The sequence below is a fragment of the Phodopus roborovskii genome, unplaced genomic scaffold (assembly GCF_943737965.1).
Source record: "Phodopus roborovskii unplaced genomic scaffold, PHOROB, whole genome shotgun sequence".
Classification (NCBI taxonomy): Eukaryota; Metazoa; Chordata; class Mammalia; order Rodentia; family Cricetidae; genus Phodopus; species Phodopus roborovskii.
This window is the reverse complement of record NW_026126433.1, coordinates 42,266,850-42,282,048: the sequence shown is the minus strand read 5'-3', so window position 1 is coordinate 42,282,048 and position 15,199 is coordinate 42,266,850. Positions and strand designations below refer to the sequence as shown.

The 15,199-nt window shown below is 42.1% G+C and overlaps 1 protein-coding gene across 2 annotated transcripts in view; it reads right to left on the bottom strand.

Moving 5' to 3' along the window:
• Nucleotides 1–8,341: 8,341 nt before the first annotated feature.
• The window catches only part of Cd244 (CD244 molecule), a 30,825-nt gene continuing 23,967 nt past the window's right edge, over nucleotides 8,342–15,199 (bottom strand). For both annotated transcript variants that reach the window (XM_051186283.1, XM_051186284.1), the window contains 4 exons: nucleotides 13,583–13,648; nucleotides 12,048–12,110; nucleotides 10,160–10,216; nucleotides 8,342–9,029 (listed from right to left, as the gene is read on the bottom strand). In XM_051186283.1, the coding sequence (XP_051042240.1) occupies nucleotides 8,949–9,029; nucleotides 10,160–10,216; nucleotides 12,048–12,110; nucleotides 13,583–13,648 (267 nt within the window). In that variant the 3' untranslated portion in view covers nucleotides 8,342–8,948. The remainder of the gene's footprint in view (nucleotides 9,030–10,159; nucleotides 10,217–12,047; nucleotides 12,111–13,582; nucleotides 13,649–15,199) is intronic.

Sequence of the window (15,199 nt, the reverse complement as noted above, 5' to 3'; positions counted from 1 at the left end):
CTGTACCCCATTTTTTAATAGGGTTATTTGGTGTTTTGTTGACTAGTTTCTTGAGTTCTTTGTATATTTTGGAGATCAGCCCTTTGTCGGATATAGGATTAGTGAAAATCTTTTCCCAGTCAGTGGGCTGCCGTTTGGTCTTGTCAACTGTGTCCTTTGCCTTACAGAAGCTTCTAAGTTTGAAGAGGTCCCATTTATTAATTGTTTCTTTCAGTGTCTGTGCCTCTGGAGTTATGTTCAAGAAGCGGTCTCCTATACCAATTTGTTCAAGGGTACCTCCTACTTTCTCTTCTAAGAGGTTCAATGTGGCTGGATTGATGTTGAGGTCTTTGATCCATTTGGACTTGAGTTTTGTGCATGGCGACAGACATGGGTCTATCTGCAGTCTTCTACACACCCTCATCCAATTGTGCCAGCACCATTTGTTGAAGATGCTGTCTTTGCCCCATTGTATCATTTTAGCTGTTTTGTCGAAAATCAGGTGTTCATAGGTGCATGGATTAATATCAGGATTTTCAATTCGATTCCATTGGTCTACCTGTCTATTTTTATGCCAATACCAGGCTGTTTTCAGAACTATAGCTCTGTAGTAGAGCTTAAAGTCAGGAATGGTGATGCCTCCTGATGTTCTTTTATTGTATAGGGTTGTTTTGGCTATCCTGGGTCTTTTGTTTTTCCATATAAAGTTAATTATTATTATCCTTTCAAGGTCGGTGAAGAATTGTGGTGGGATTTTAATGGGGATTGCATTGAATCTGTAGATTGCTTTTGGTAAGATTGCCATTTTTACTATGTTTATCCTACCTATCCAAGAGCATGGGAGGTCTTTCCATTTTCTGGTATCTTCTTTAATTTCTTTCTTTAGAGTCACAAAGTTCTTATTATATAGATCTTTTACTTGTTTGGTAAGCGTTACACCAAGATACTTTATGTTGCTTGTGGCTATTGTAAAGGGTGATGTTTCTCTGATTTCTTTCTCTGCCTCTTTGTCGTCTGAAAAAAAAAGGGCTACTGATTTTTTTGAGTTTATCTTGTATCCTGCTAGTTTGCTGAAGGTGTTTATCAGCTGTAGGAGTTCCCTGGTAGAGTTTATTGGGTCGCTTATGTAAACTATCATATCATCTGCAAATAGAGACAGTTTGACTTCTTCCTTTCCAATTTGGATGCCCTTGATCTCCTTTTGTTGTCTTATAGCATTAGCTAGAACTTCTAGTACGATATTGAAGAGATATGGAGAGAGAGGACAGCCTTGTCTTGTTCCTGATTTTAGAGGAATTGGCTTAAGTTTCTCTCCATTCAGTTTGATGTTGGCAGTTGGTTTGCTGTATATTGCTCTTATTATGTTTAGGTATGTTCCTGTTATCCCTGACCTCTCTAATACCTTTATCATGAAAGGGTGTTGAATTTTATCGAAGGCTTTTTCTGCATCTAGGGAGATAATCATATGGTTTTTCTTTTTCAGTTTGTTTATATGGTGGATCACGTTGATAGATTTTCGTATGTTAAACCATCCCTGCAATCCAGGTATGAAGCCTACTTGATCATGGTGGATGATTTCTCTGATGTATTTTTGAATTCGGTTTGCCATTATTTTATTGAGTATTTTTGCATCGATGTTCATCAGGGATATTGGTCTGTAGTTTTCTTTCTTAGTTGTGTCTTTGTGAGGTTTGGGTACCAAAGTTATTGTGGCCTCATAAAAAGAGATTGGCAATAAACCTTCTGTTTCTATCTTGTGGAACAGTTTGAGGAGTAGTGGTATTAGTTCTTCCTTGAATGTCTGGTAGAATTCTGCACTGAATCCATCTGGCCCTGGACTTTTTTTTCGTTGGAAGGCTTTCGATGACTACTTCTATTTCATTTCGGGTTATAGGTCTATTTAAGTTGTTTGTCTGTTCTTGATTTAATTTTGGTAAGTGATAGTTATCCAGAAACTTGTCCATTTCCTTTGAATTTTCAATTTTTGTGGAATACAGATTTTCGAAGTATGACCTGAAAATTGTCTGGATTTCCTCTGTGTCTGTTGTTATGTTCCCCATTTCATTTCTGATTTTGTTAATTTGCATGTTCTGTCTCTGCTTTTTCGTTAATTTGGATAAAGGTTTATCAATCTTGTTGATTTTCTCAAAAAACCAACTCTTTGTTGCATTGATTTTTTGTATTGTTTTCCTGGTTTCTATTTTGTTGATTTCAGCCCTCAAGTTGATTATTTCCTGGCGTCTGCTCCTGCGGGGTGAATTCGCTTCTCTCTGTTCTAAGGTTTTCAGTTGCGCTGTTAATTCATTTATGTGACTATCCTCTGTTTTCTTCATATGGGCACTTAGTGCAATGAACTTCCCTCGTAGCACTGCTTTCAAGGTGTCCCATAAGTTCGGGTATGTTGTATCCTCATTCTCGTTGAATATTAGAAAGTCTTTAATTTCTTTCTTTATTTCTTCTTTGACCCAGGAGTGGTGCAATTGCACATTGTTCAGTTTCCATGAGTTTGCAGGTTTTCTGCTATTTGTATTGTTGTTGAATTCCAATTTTAAAGCATGGTGGTCCGATAAGATACAGGGGACTATTTCTATTCTCTTGTATCTGTTGAGGTTTGTTATGTCTCCTAGTATGTGGTCGATTTTAGAGAAGGTTCCATGTGGAGCAGAGAAGAAGGTATATTCTTTTGTCTTTGGATGGAATGTTCTATAGATGTCTGTTAGCCCCAGTTGAGACATAACTTCTGTTAATTCTTTTGTTTCTTTGTTGAGTTTCTGATTTGTGGTCCTGTCTAGTGTTGAGAGTGGTGTATTGAAGTCTCCCACTATAAGTGTGTGAGGTTTTATATGAGCTTTGAGTTTTAGTAGTGTTTCTTTTACGAATGTGGGTGGCTTTGTATTAGGGGCATAGATGTTCAGAATTGAGACTTTGTGTTGATGGATTTCTCCTGAGATGAATATGAAATGACCATCTTCATCTCTTTTGACTAGTTTTGGTTTGAAGTCTAGCTTGTTAGATATTAGGATAGCTACGCCTGCTTGCTTCTTATTTCCATTTGATTGGAAAATCTTTTCCCCAACCCTTTACTCTGAGGTAATGTCTATCTTTGGAGCTAAGATGTGTTTCTTGTATGCAGCAGAAGGATGGATTCTGTCTTCGTATCCATTCTGTTAATCTGTGTCTTTTTATAGGTGAGTTAAGACCATTAATGTTGAGGGTGAGTAAGGACCATTGATTGTTGATGGTTGTTTGATTTAGGTTTGTTGTTGGCAGTGGTATTGTGAATATATTTGTTCTGCTTCACCCTAGGTTTCTGGTGTAGTTGGATTATCTGTTGCCTACATTTTTGTGGGCGTAGTTACCTTCCTTGGGTTGGAATTTTCCTTCCAATACTTTCTGTAGGGCTGGATTTGTAGATACATATTGGGAAAATCTGGTTTTGTCATTGAATATCTTGTTCTCTCCATCTATATTGACTGAGAGTTTTGCTGGATATAGTAGCCTAGGCTGGCATCCGTGTTCTCTTAATACTTTTAGAACATCTATCCAGGACCTTCTGGCCTTGAGGGTTTCCATGGAGAAGTCAGGTGTAATTTTGATAGGTCTGCCTTTATATGTTACCTGTCCTTTTTCCTTCGCTGCTCTTAATATTTTTTCTTTATTCTGTATGCTAGGTGTTTTGATTATTATATGTCGAGGGGTCTTTTTTCTTTGGTCCAGCCTATTTGGGGTTCGGTATGCTTCTTGTACTTTCATGGGCATGTCCTTCTTCAGATTTGGAAAGTTTTCCTCGATGATTTTGTTGAATATGTTTTCAGCACCTTTGAGCTGGGCTTCCTCACCTTCCTCTATGCCTATTATTCTTAGGTTTGGCCTTTTCATGGTGTCCCACATTTCCTGGATATTGTGTGTTAAGGATTTGTTGGATTTATGGTTTTCTTTGGTCGATGAATCTATTTCTTCTAGTTTATCTTCTGCGCCTGAGATTCTCTCTTCCATCTCTTGAATTCTATTGGTTATGCTTGTGTCCGTGGTTTCCGATTTTTTGCCCAGCTTTTCAATTTCCAGCTTTCCTTCCATTTGTGTTGCCTTTATTTTCTCAATTTCGGTTTTCAAATCTTGAACCCCTTTTTTTTTTCGTTAATTTTTTTTTTTTTTTTTTTTTTTTTTTTTTTTTTTTGGATTTTGTTTTTTTTTTTTTTTTTTTTTTTTTTTTTTTTTTTTTTTTTTTTTTGGGTTTTTCTCATATCTTCTTTGGGGGCCTCTATCATTTTTATGATGGTGATTTTTAAGTCATACCCTTCTGCTTCCTCTGCTTTGTTGTTGTGTTCCATTCTAGTTGGTGTAGATTCCCTAGATTCTGGTGGTGTCATGTTTGTCTTTCTGTTGTTAGGTGTTCTCTTGTATTGCCTTCTTCCCATAGTTTCTTCCTGTAGGTGTTGGTGGTGTCTCTTCCCTCTCTCTATGGTCCTTCCCAGATGGGCTTATGTGGATCAAAGATTCAATGTCTGTATCTCTGTGTGGTCCAAGCTCTCTAGGAGGCTTCTCTCTGGCCAATAGCCGGGAGAAGAGGACGAGGGCTGGACTGGAACTTGAGAAGGTTTTGCAGGGTAGTGGGATCTCACTGGAAACTGGCGCTCTCCAGCTGAGACCTCGTTCTTTGGCAGGGCCCGGATTTGGGGGTCAAGGATCTTGCCTGCAGGAACTCCAAGTGGACCCGCAGAGATAGGCGGATCTCTGGGAGGGGCCTGGGACTCCAGCAGAGGACTGGAGGCGGGGTCAGGGACCAAGCCGGTGGAAATTACAGGTGGTCCCACGTGGATAGTCAGGTCTCCTTTGTTCGGAGTTGCTCCGAGAGGTCTCCGAAGTAGGGTGGACTGTTGGCTCCACCCTCTGTCCCAGTGCTCAACCAGAGCGGCAGGACCGTAGGTGGGGTAGGGCACAGGGTGGGGGGGGGGTAGGCTGGAGGTTGGGATGGGTGGGGGTGTATCAGAGCTCCAAGGGTGCTCTCAAAGGGGACCGGAGACAGGAGCAGCAGGATCAGGGGCCAATCCAGGGAGTTCAGGCGGGGGGAGGGGGGGTAGAAGAGGTTGAAGGGGACAGGCAGCCCCGATTGGGCCCAGACTCACCTCTGGCCAATAGCCGGCAGAAGAGGACGAGGGCTGGGCTGGAACTTGAGAAGGTTTTGCAGGGTAGTGGGATCTCACTGGAAACTGGCGCTCTCCAGCTGAGACCTCGTTCTTTTGCAGGGGCCCGGATTTGGGGGTCAAGGATCTTGCCTGCAGGAACTCCAAGTGGACCCGCAGAGATAGGCGGATCTCTGGGAGGGGGCCTGGGACTCCAGCAGAGGACTGGAGGCGGGGTCAGGGACCAAGCCGGTGGAAATTACAGGTGGTCCCACGTGGATAGTCAGGTCTCCTTTGTTCGGAGTTGCTCCGAGAGGTCTCCGAAGTAGGGTGGACTGTTGGCTCCACCCTCTGTCCCAGTGCTCAACCAGCGCGGCAGGACCGTAGGTGGGGTAGGGCACAGGGTGGGGGGGGTAGGCTGGAGGTTGGGATGGGTGGGGGTGTATCAGAGCTCCAAGGGTGCTCTCAAAGGGGACCGGAGACAGGAGCAGCAGGATCAGGGGCCTTAAGAAGTTTTTTTTTCTTAAATATAACCCAACAATTATTCTTGCTCTGAGGGTCTCATTCTCATTTCCATTGAATACTCTTAATACTTTCAGTTTTGGATCTATCCCCAACTTCACCTACCTTCTGTAAACACTCAATAAGAATTATTTAACCTCTAAAACTTTTCAAATATGCAACTCATACGTAATTAATGATTTGATCAGTAATTTTTATTAAATGCCTCTTTTAGCCAGGTAGTGGTGTTGCACACCTTTAGTCCCAGCACTCAGGGCAGAGGCAGGCAGATGTCTTGAGTTTGGGGCCAGCCTGGTCTACACAGAGAAAACCTGTCTCAAAAAAAAAAAAAAAAGTTTTATTCACTCATAATTGGGTTGGGCACTATGAGGATTCAGATGTATTTGTGGCAGCACCCTGACCCTGAGGATTTGTCATATTATCTTTCATGTGATAGAGGATGTTAGAGTTGAATCTATCAGTGGGAGAAGGAGGAGGAAGGAACACTACACACCTTGTTAATAGTTTGTGAAATTCCAAGTGTTTTTCAGATGCTAGGAGCAGCAGATGCCACTGCTGAGAAATAAAGCAGCTGTTGGTTCACTGAGGGATAAAACAGCTGTCACTACACTGGGGATAGAACAGATGTCACTGCACTGAGGGAACAGAGTAAGTGCCACTCTGCTAGAGAAGAGAGTAGGTGTCAAAGTCACTGGGGAATAGAGTAGGTGTCACTGCACTGTAGGATAGAGCAGCTGTCACTACACTGGGGAATAGAGCAGCTGTCACTACTCCAAGGGATAGAGTAGGTAAGACTTCCTGAACATTGAACTGGGCTTTAAAAGTCATTCACTTCCAGGTATGGTGACATACTCTTAGGTGGTTGAAACAGGAGAATTCCCAGTTCTAGGCCAACTGAGCTATACAGCAAGACCTTGTCAAGGCAGAGGATCAAGAAGCAGAAGATAGAATGGACTCAGTAAACACCTGTTCAGATATACAACACCTGTTAGCTCATCATGTCTCCTCCTGACTTTAAGCCCAATGTTTAATGCTTATGAGTTTCAGTGTCGGCCTTAGGAACAAATCTGTGTAATTTGCAATCAGAGCTGCTTTCCTCTCCAGCTTAGTTCTTTGGGTCAAAGCTGTTCAAACTTAAAGACATGAATATTAATGGGTCTTTGCTCCGACATTTAAAATAGCTACAAGGCACCACATGCAGGTCTACCACCCTAACCTCCAGTAAGTAGAAACCATTGCATTTTCTCTGCTACATTCCTTCCAGAATTCATCACCTGTCTTCAGAATTTGGGTCAAGAACCTCTCAGACCTATTTTAATCATTTTCTAACACACAACAACGTCTTGACTCCTATCCCCTCTTCCTCCCCCACCAACATCAATTCAGGTTTCATCTTCTCTCTAGAGGTTATTAGAACCCTCAGACCTAGGAGAATCTAATTGGAACCTAACCTCTTCTATCTAAATTATTACATAAATATTTGCCCTTTTCCTTCCAGCTCAGGGAAGAGATTAGGATCACTCAGTTAAGCCTCTGAAATTCAAGATACTTTATTAACCTCTGAAACTGTAGGCAAGCCCCAATTAAATGCTTTCTTTTATGTGTTACTTTGGCCATGGTGTCTCTTCAGAGCAATAGAACACTGACTAAGAGAGAAGATGGCCCCAGGGAGTGAGGTATTGCTGTGACAGGCCTGACTATGCTATTTGTTTGAGGACTATGGAAGACTTTGGGACTTTGAACTAGAAAAACAATTGGATGCTTTAATCGGGAACATAATGGGCCATATTAGTAGGGTGATATGAAGTGTGAGGATCCAGCCTAGGATGTTTCAGAAGGGAAGAATCTCCCACTGTAGCTAAGAAAAGCTACTGAGGCCTGTGTGTCAGGGTGTCCCTACATGGAGGACACAAAGCTGTGAATGTGAAGCCTGGATTGTCTTGGAAGACCACATGGTGTTGGTGATGCCAGAGCCACAAGATACCTGCAAGAAGAGCTGCAGACTGGGTGTGGAACCAGTCCAAGTGAGAAAAGTATGTTGTAGTCAACAAAGCTGAAAGGAGTTGGAGATCCAAAGGGCACTTTGACATCAAACGTGGAAGTATAGAATTTGGAGTCTACTATGCTGGTTTCATCCTTGTTTTGCTCAAGTATTTCCTCACTGTGGTCCCTTTCCTCCCTTTTGGAATAGTTATGTATATTCTGTGCCATTGTGTGTTGAAAGTATGTGATTTCCTTTTTGGTTTTGACTTTACAGAGGGTTACAGTTAAGAGACCATCCTAAGTCTCAGAAGAGACTTTGAACTTTTAAACAGTGTTGAGAAGGTGATAGATTATGGGGACTTCTAAGGTTGAACTAAATGCATTTTGCATTATAATGAGTCTATAAGCCTGTGGGGGCTAGTGAGTGGAATGTGGTTTGACTAATAATGTCCCCACAGGCTCATATACTTGAATACTTAGTTATCAGGGAGTGGTTCTTGAGAAGGATTAGAAGGTGTGGCCTTGTTGGAGGAAATGTGTCACTGAGGGATGGGCTTTAAGGTTTCAAAAGCCCAGCCAGGCTCAGTGGCTTCCTCTTCCTCTTCCTGCTGCCTGTAGATCTGAGTGTAGAGCTCTCAGCTACTTCTTCAGCACTGGGTCTGCAAATTTCCATGTCAAACTCCTGTTATAAGTGCAGGGTGAGACTCTTGAAGAACAAGACTCCAAGCCAGGCATGAGTGGTGCATGCCTTTAATCCCAGCAGAGGCAAGAAAAAAAGAACTAAAGTCTGAATTGAGCCCCTTGTTGGAGCTTCTGAGTAAGTTCTCTTAGTTCATACTTGATTTCCTGAGCAAGCATCCCATATTAATGGAGTCAGGGTAGGGGATAAAAGCTTAGAGAGCTATAGAAGGGAATCTCCCTCTACTGCACATTTCTACAGCACCGTATGGATTACAACGTCTCAGAGCATGGCCAACACAACCTCTCTAACTGTTCTTGTCTGGTCTGTAAGATTGGAAGATTTTTAACAAGCTGGATCTTACAGTAACTGTTAAAAAAATTGTTTTGGGGCCATATATGGTGGTATATGCCTCTGTGATCCCAGAATTTGGGAAGTATAGGCAGAGAGGTCAAAAGTTTAAGGTCATCCTTGGCTACTAAGTCAGATCTTGTCTAATTCTTTTAAGAAATAATAAGATAAAATAAAATATAAAGCATGAATAAACTTCTAAATCCTCTCAGCCTAGGAGCTGTTCCAGACTCATATGACATCATCATCTGCTGTGTTCCCTTCTAAAGCCAATGCTGATTCATAACACAGGATGAAAACACTTGCAATACCTAGGAATAAATATCAAAGTTCTCTAGCTCTCTGCGGCTCAGTCTAGCAGGGTTTTGGGCTTTGAGGTATTGTTTTCCAACCTGCAAAGAAAAAAGAGATATTTCAAACATTCACTCTGGACTATCCTTAAAATAATCTTGTAGGGTGTGATCTTCTACTATCCCCACATTTCAGACTTATTTAAAAAAAAAAAAAATCAGAGTGGTATATATAACACATTCCTTGAGGCCAGTGATTAGTGTGGGTGAAGGCAGAACTTGAATCCATTCTCCCACTCATTTCCGGAGCGTTTTTTTTTTTTTAAACTATTCCATGCTTCTTTGTGGCCCCCCAGCTTGCCTTGGCCCATACAGTCACCTCTGCAACTCTGGCCTGTCAAGTTGGGTATATGGTTCGGCTACTACTAAAGAGCTAGCAATCTCCATAGGCAACCACATAGCCTTTTCCTTGTGACTAACAACAACATTTCTATCAGACCCGGGTGTTTTGTTTCTGAGGCTAATACTTAGGGTGTTCTCTGTACCTTAATTTCTCTGGATATAAACTGCAAGCAAGGATGTGGACTATAACTCAGTGGTAGAGTACTTATTTTGTACACCCAAGGCCCTAGGTTCTATCCCTAGCACTGAGAAGAACAAACTAAGGGTATGGCTACACCATGCCTACCTTAAAGCATTTTGTGAAGATTAAATGAGGTAGTTTACACACAGGCACTGGCAATTTGCCTTATAGCTTAGGAAAAAACCCTAGTAAATGTTACGTCTCACTTCCCTCCTTCCTTGTAGACTTAATGGGCATCAGTTAGCTACCAGACTCAATGTCACTTTTGAACAATGTCTTCTGCAAAAGTCTAAGATCACCCACATTCTGAAATCCTTCCCAATAACTTCCTAATTTTAGGAGACAGTTTGGAATTTATTTTCCACTCTTTGATCCTCCTTAGTATGCCCCACATACATCCATTAACATTAACACATAGTCAGTGAACTAGCTTGGAGACAGCCCTAGTTTAGAACCCAAGCCTCCCAGACTTTGAACACATGATACGACCTTGAATTAGACCAGTCAGTCTTCTGGAACCTCAGTATCTTCCTGCAGGATCCCTAAAATCCCAGCAACCCCAGGGCTATATGGATGTATATCCTCTTGACTGAATCCTGGGAGTCCACAGACAGTAAACTGACTGTGAAGGAGAGCTCCAGGATCTTACCTCTTCATACACAGTGCAATTTGAGGACGGGTTCCAGTTCCTCTTCTTGGATCCATACTAGAAATTGAGGGTTAAGACGGTTTAAGTCTCACATAAGAGATGTCTTGCTCCTGGCTCATATGCAAGATCCCAAAGAGAAAGCCCACCAGACGGGATTCAATGAGTGGTTCTTAATGATAGCCAGAGAAATACAATACATCCTGGCCTATGATGTGTTCTCCTGAACTAAAGTCATAATTTAGTACCTGTACCCACACAGCCCCGTCAATCCACAACCACACAATCCTAAAATAAATAAAAATAATAATACAAATAAACAAATAAATGTACCTTAGACAATCCTAATGTAAATACCACCTGAACCCACGCATCATGTCAATACAACCTCCTCTAACATAAACAGCTCTGACATATACATGTATGCTAACCATAGCACATATAGCAAACACAGTGGTTTTATTTTTTTATGTTTCTCTTTTTTTCTTATTTTACATATGGATCCCAGGTCCTTCTCTCTCCTTCCCTTACACTCTCCCTCCCTCCATCCCATGCCCCCTGATCACCCTCCCAGCCCATTCCCACACATACACACTCCACAGGGAGGTGATGCCTTCCAGGAGGGATCAACAAAATCTGTGAAGTCATTTGGAGTAGGGACTAGGCCCTCCCTCCTGCCTCTAGGTTAAGGGAGTATGAATCATTAGTTATACTTTCAGTTGTATGTAGAATATTTTATTATTGTGGGTATGGTGTATGAATGGGCATGTGTGCAGCAGTGTTCATGTAGAGGTCAGAGGATAACTTTTCAGGAATCAGTTCTTTCTTTCCACCATGGGTTCTGGAGCTCAAACTTGGGACATTGGGCTTGTACAGCAGTACTCTTACAAACTTGGCCAATCTCTTCATCCCCAAGATTTTTTTAATTATTTATTTTTTATTTTACATGTCAATCCCAGTTCCCACTCCCTCCCTCCTTCCATCCCTCCTTTCCTTTCTCCCTCTTACCCTCAAGGTTTTTATAACATAATACCAAACCATGTCATAGTACCTATGAACATTTATATGTGCTGATATTGCAGCATGTAATTAAAAAATAAACACGTCTCACAGTGAAATTCAAGTGGGTTGGATGACTGATTGGTTTTGAAGAAAATGAATGAAATCTGCAAACTTATCCTAAACCCCTTTAAACCACAGCCCCTGACCTGCACAGACTCCCAGTTTTGTGGAATTCCATCTCCCCATCCTGCTGAGTTATAACTTGTAGCTCTACTCTGTAATTCCAGCCATGAGAGTGCCATTCTCCCTATTCCTTCCCACCACCATTAAATGGATAGGCATGAGCCCCAGGACACACACCTGTCTGTTTCCAGACATGTTGAGAGCTGAGATTGGAACTGGTCATGATGGCTGCTTCAGTCCAGTAGCCTCCATTTGTAGCACTGGCTAGAACCTTCCGTCTTTGAATGTCAATACTCGCCTTCCTAGTTCATGTCTTCAGCTGCAGGCAGCAAGCCCCTACCTTGGAAACCCCTCCAGTAGCTCTCACCATAACCTCAGCTGTCCTAGGAATGGTCCTGAGATCCTTCAGTCCTGACTTATATCCCTGCCCTTTACCTACCACAAAAAGTCTAAGAAACTCCTACAATCCACTGTTCCCTTCATCTCAGAACTGTTCTTTTTTTCACAGGCAGAACTGGAAAGGCATTCCTCCTTGTTAGGCTCTTAGCAATGAGATATAATCATTTAACGGAAGCTACTCAGTTGCACAGAACGGAAGACAGATACACACATGTTCTGCAAGCACACACCTGCAAACACAGCACAGTACACAGAGCAAAGCCACACATCCATTCAACAAAACCCTCCAGAGAAATAGATTTCTCACCTTCCTGGAAGGCTGGATTACTGCATAAAGTGTACATTTTTCTTGTGGTGTGGGATCAGAAGGCTAATGAGTAAAAAATAAAAAAGTATTTCATGAACAAAGATCCAGCATAACCCTTTGCCTCAACTCTGACTAAATGTAAGTTCTGTTTATCAATGAGAAGAAGCCTGGAGTACCTGGGAGGTAGAGCCTGACATTAATTAGTTCCTTACTGTTAGTAACAATTACCACTATTTGTTGTTCACTTATTTATCTATATTCTTTCTTACTGACCCTTATATTATTCCTAAAAAGATAGGAATGCTTCTTTTCCCACAGACAAAGTTACAGATTCAGAAGAAGAAAGAAGAAGAATAAAGAAGAGGAGGAAGGAAAGGGGGGAAACAAAGGGAGGAAGGAAGGAAGAACAAGAAGGAAGAAGAGAAATACAGTACACAATAGATGGAGAATTCAAGCCCAAAAATTTCCAGGGAGTTCATTTTAACAGGGAGTTCAATGGCTCCATTTGATAAATCTTCTTCTCTAGACCTGAAATGCACATTCATCAGGGTGGACAACCATCTCCATGGCAAGATAATCCAGAGGAGGAATCTCATTTTCACTTAGCATCCTGATCAAGAGGAGTTCTTCCTTGGGTTTATTCAAATTTTTCTGTCAAAGCTAATGTGGCTAAAACCAGTGAGCTGGCAGATATCAGTCACTCTCGGGATAGATTTCTTTGTGATACAACTTTGCCAACAACCTGAGGGTGTTGCTGTTCCTGGATTTGGTCCTCAGAAAGTGAACGGGAGAGAAGAGGAGAGGAGAAGAGAAGACAGGAAGAAAATGTTTTTATTGGGAAATTTTCACAGCTGCCCATCACCAAGCATTTTCCCTTGGAAGAGAACACCTGACTCTGGTTATCAATTAAGTTCTATTATCTGCCAATATTACAGAATATCTTAGTCATTCATGCATGAACTTTCACATCTGGTGTTAGAGGCATGGCAGGAAAAGTAGGACGGAAATTGAGAAACTGTTTGGTTCAACTGTATTACTGCTCAGCTATGTGGCCTTGAACACAGCAGTTTATATGAATCTTGGTTTCCTCTTTTGTAAACTTCCTAAGACTGTCAAGTGAGATTTATTTAAAAAATGGTCATAATTAAGTTTAAATAAGATTTTGTAAGACCAATACATATCTATACATATCTATTCTTTCCTTAATAGAGCTAAATGGTACCATTATAATAATCAACACAAGGACTCCTGTTCTTAGAATCAGAGGAAAAACATAAGATGAATCCCCATAGTGAAGTTTGTTCTCCTATAGACAACCTGGTCTACACTTCTTCTAGATGTGAACAAATGAAAACCACTGCCAAGATACTCTGAACATGCTGATCATTCCAAACAATATTTTAGAGCACCTGTGGCTGTCTTTCAGTCCTCAAGGAACACCAATGCCCCATTCTTCCTTCAATGGTGTATTTTAAATGAGGCTTGGGAAGTCCCATATACTAGAACGGGATAGATTAGATAAGCCAGAGGAGTACCTTGTACTGGATCATAGAGTAGATGGTACTTCCATCTCCAGAGGTTTTCTGCTCCGGCATCTGCTCCTGCACAGAAGAATGAAGTGGCATGTAATAGTCTCTGTCTTGGCTTAGGTTAAGCAGTGAGAGACATCACAAAGAAGGGGTTTTCAGGAGTAGGAAAGTGCAAACTGGGAAAGCCTCATCATCAAACATCAGAATAAGGAGAGATGGGAAGAAGAATGACTTACAGTAGACCAGCAGCAAGGAACCACCCAAGAGGCAACAACCTGACAGGTTCCCTGTCTCTTTCTTCCCTTTAATAATGTAAAACTCCCTTCTTAACTTTGCTGGCTTTTATGCCAACACAACCACTGACAGTGGGTAGAGCTCTAGGGTGTTCAAGACATTGAAATTCAGAGGGCCCAAACATTTTAAAGATGTGACCATCTTAAGGGCCATCTCTAGATCCAGGCTTCATGGTCAGCATGGCCTGGGCCTCAATCCATCCCCAGAGAAGTAACAGTGCTGAGTGAGGGACTGGTCACAATGTCAGAAAGCACACAGTCCTTCCATCTTTCTCTCCTCTGATGCCTGCTCCACAAGCAATTAGAGATAGATGCATCCCACCCTGCATGACTCCAAGAACACAGTGCCAAGCAGGGCTCTCAGGGGGTCAGGAAGGCCACGAGAGTTCAGTAGCCCTCCAGAAGTAAGAGGCTGAGAAGCAGAAAAACATCAACCATTCTTAGCAGCTAGAAAGTCAATAGGAATTTGTTATTTTTCTCTTCTGCCCAGACTTGTCTCCAGAAAGGCTGAATCTGCGACCTAAAGGGAAAGCACATGAAACTTGGGATGGAGGCTTTCAAGCCAAAACCCAGAGACAGTGAAAAGATATCAGGCCAGCTGAGGTCAGGCAAGGAGGAATCTCATGTCAAAAGGTGGTCAACAGCCCCCAGGGGCCTCTTCTGTTCCAAATAACATCTCTTCCTATGGCTTATTTTACCTAGTTTAATATCATCTTCATCTGGGGTAATGAGGAGGCTATTTTTTTTTATAAATTTATGGGCATCAGGTGGCTACAGGTAGGTATATGTGCCCTAAGACCTACTAGCAGTGGAGAAATCCATCTTCTTTAGTTTCCAGGCAGTATTCCACTGTCAGGACCAGGAATAAGGTAAACAGGGCTGCCCACAGCCAGCTAAGAAACAGACTTGAAAGAAGCCGTTCTGTGACAGAAGAGCCCACGTGTCTCTCTCTGCCTAGCAGTGGATATGGGGGTGGGAGGAAAGCCCTTCCCCTCCACTCCTACAACCCTTTCTACCAGCACTCCCTGACTCCTCTGCACCTTTCCCCTAAGCCTATCACCACATCCTGCAATATAGAACTGAGAGCACCTGTAGGCCCTCTGAAGTTTCCTTCTTCTCTATATTCCTAGCTGACAAGAAGATCTAGGTCCCTAAGAGAGATGGGAAGACAGAGGTCTTCATTCACAGTTGAGCCTTCAGGTTTGCCTACTCTGTACCAAACCAGTTGCCTTCTCTGCTACTTTAGCCATGCTTGGCTTCTACCCAACAGGCTTTGAACACAGACCACTGAGGAACCTCCAAAACTCTTATACTCAGGCTGCTCATGCTC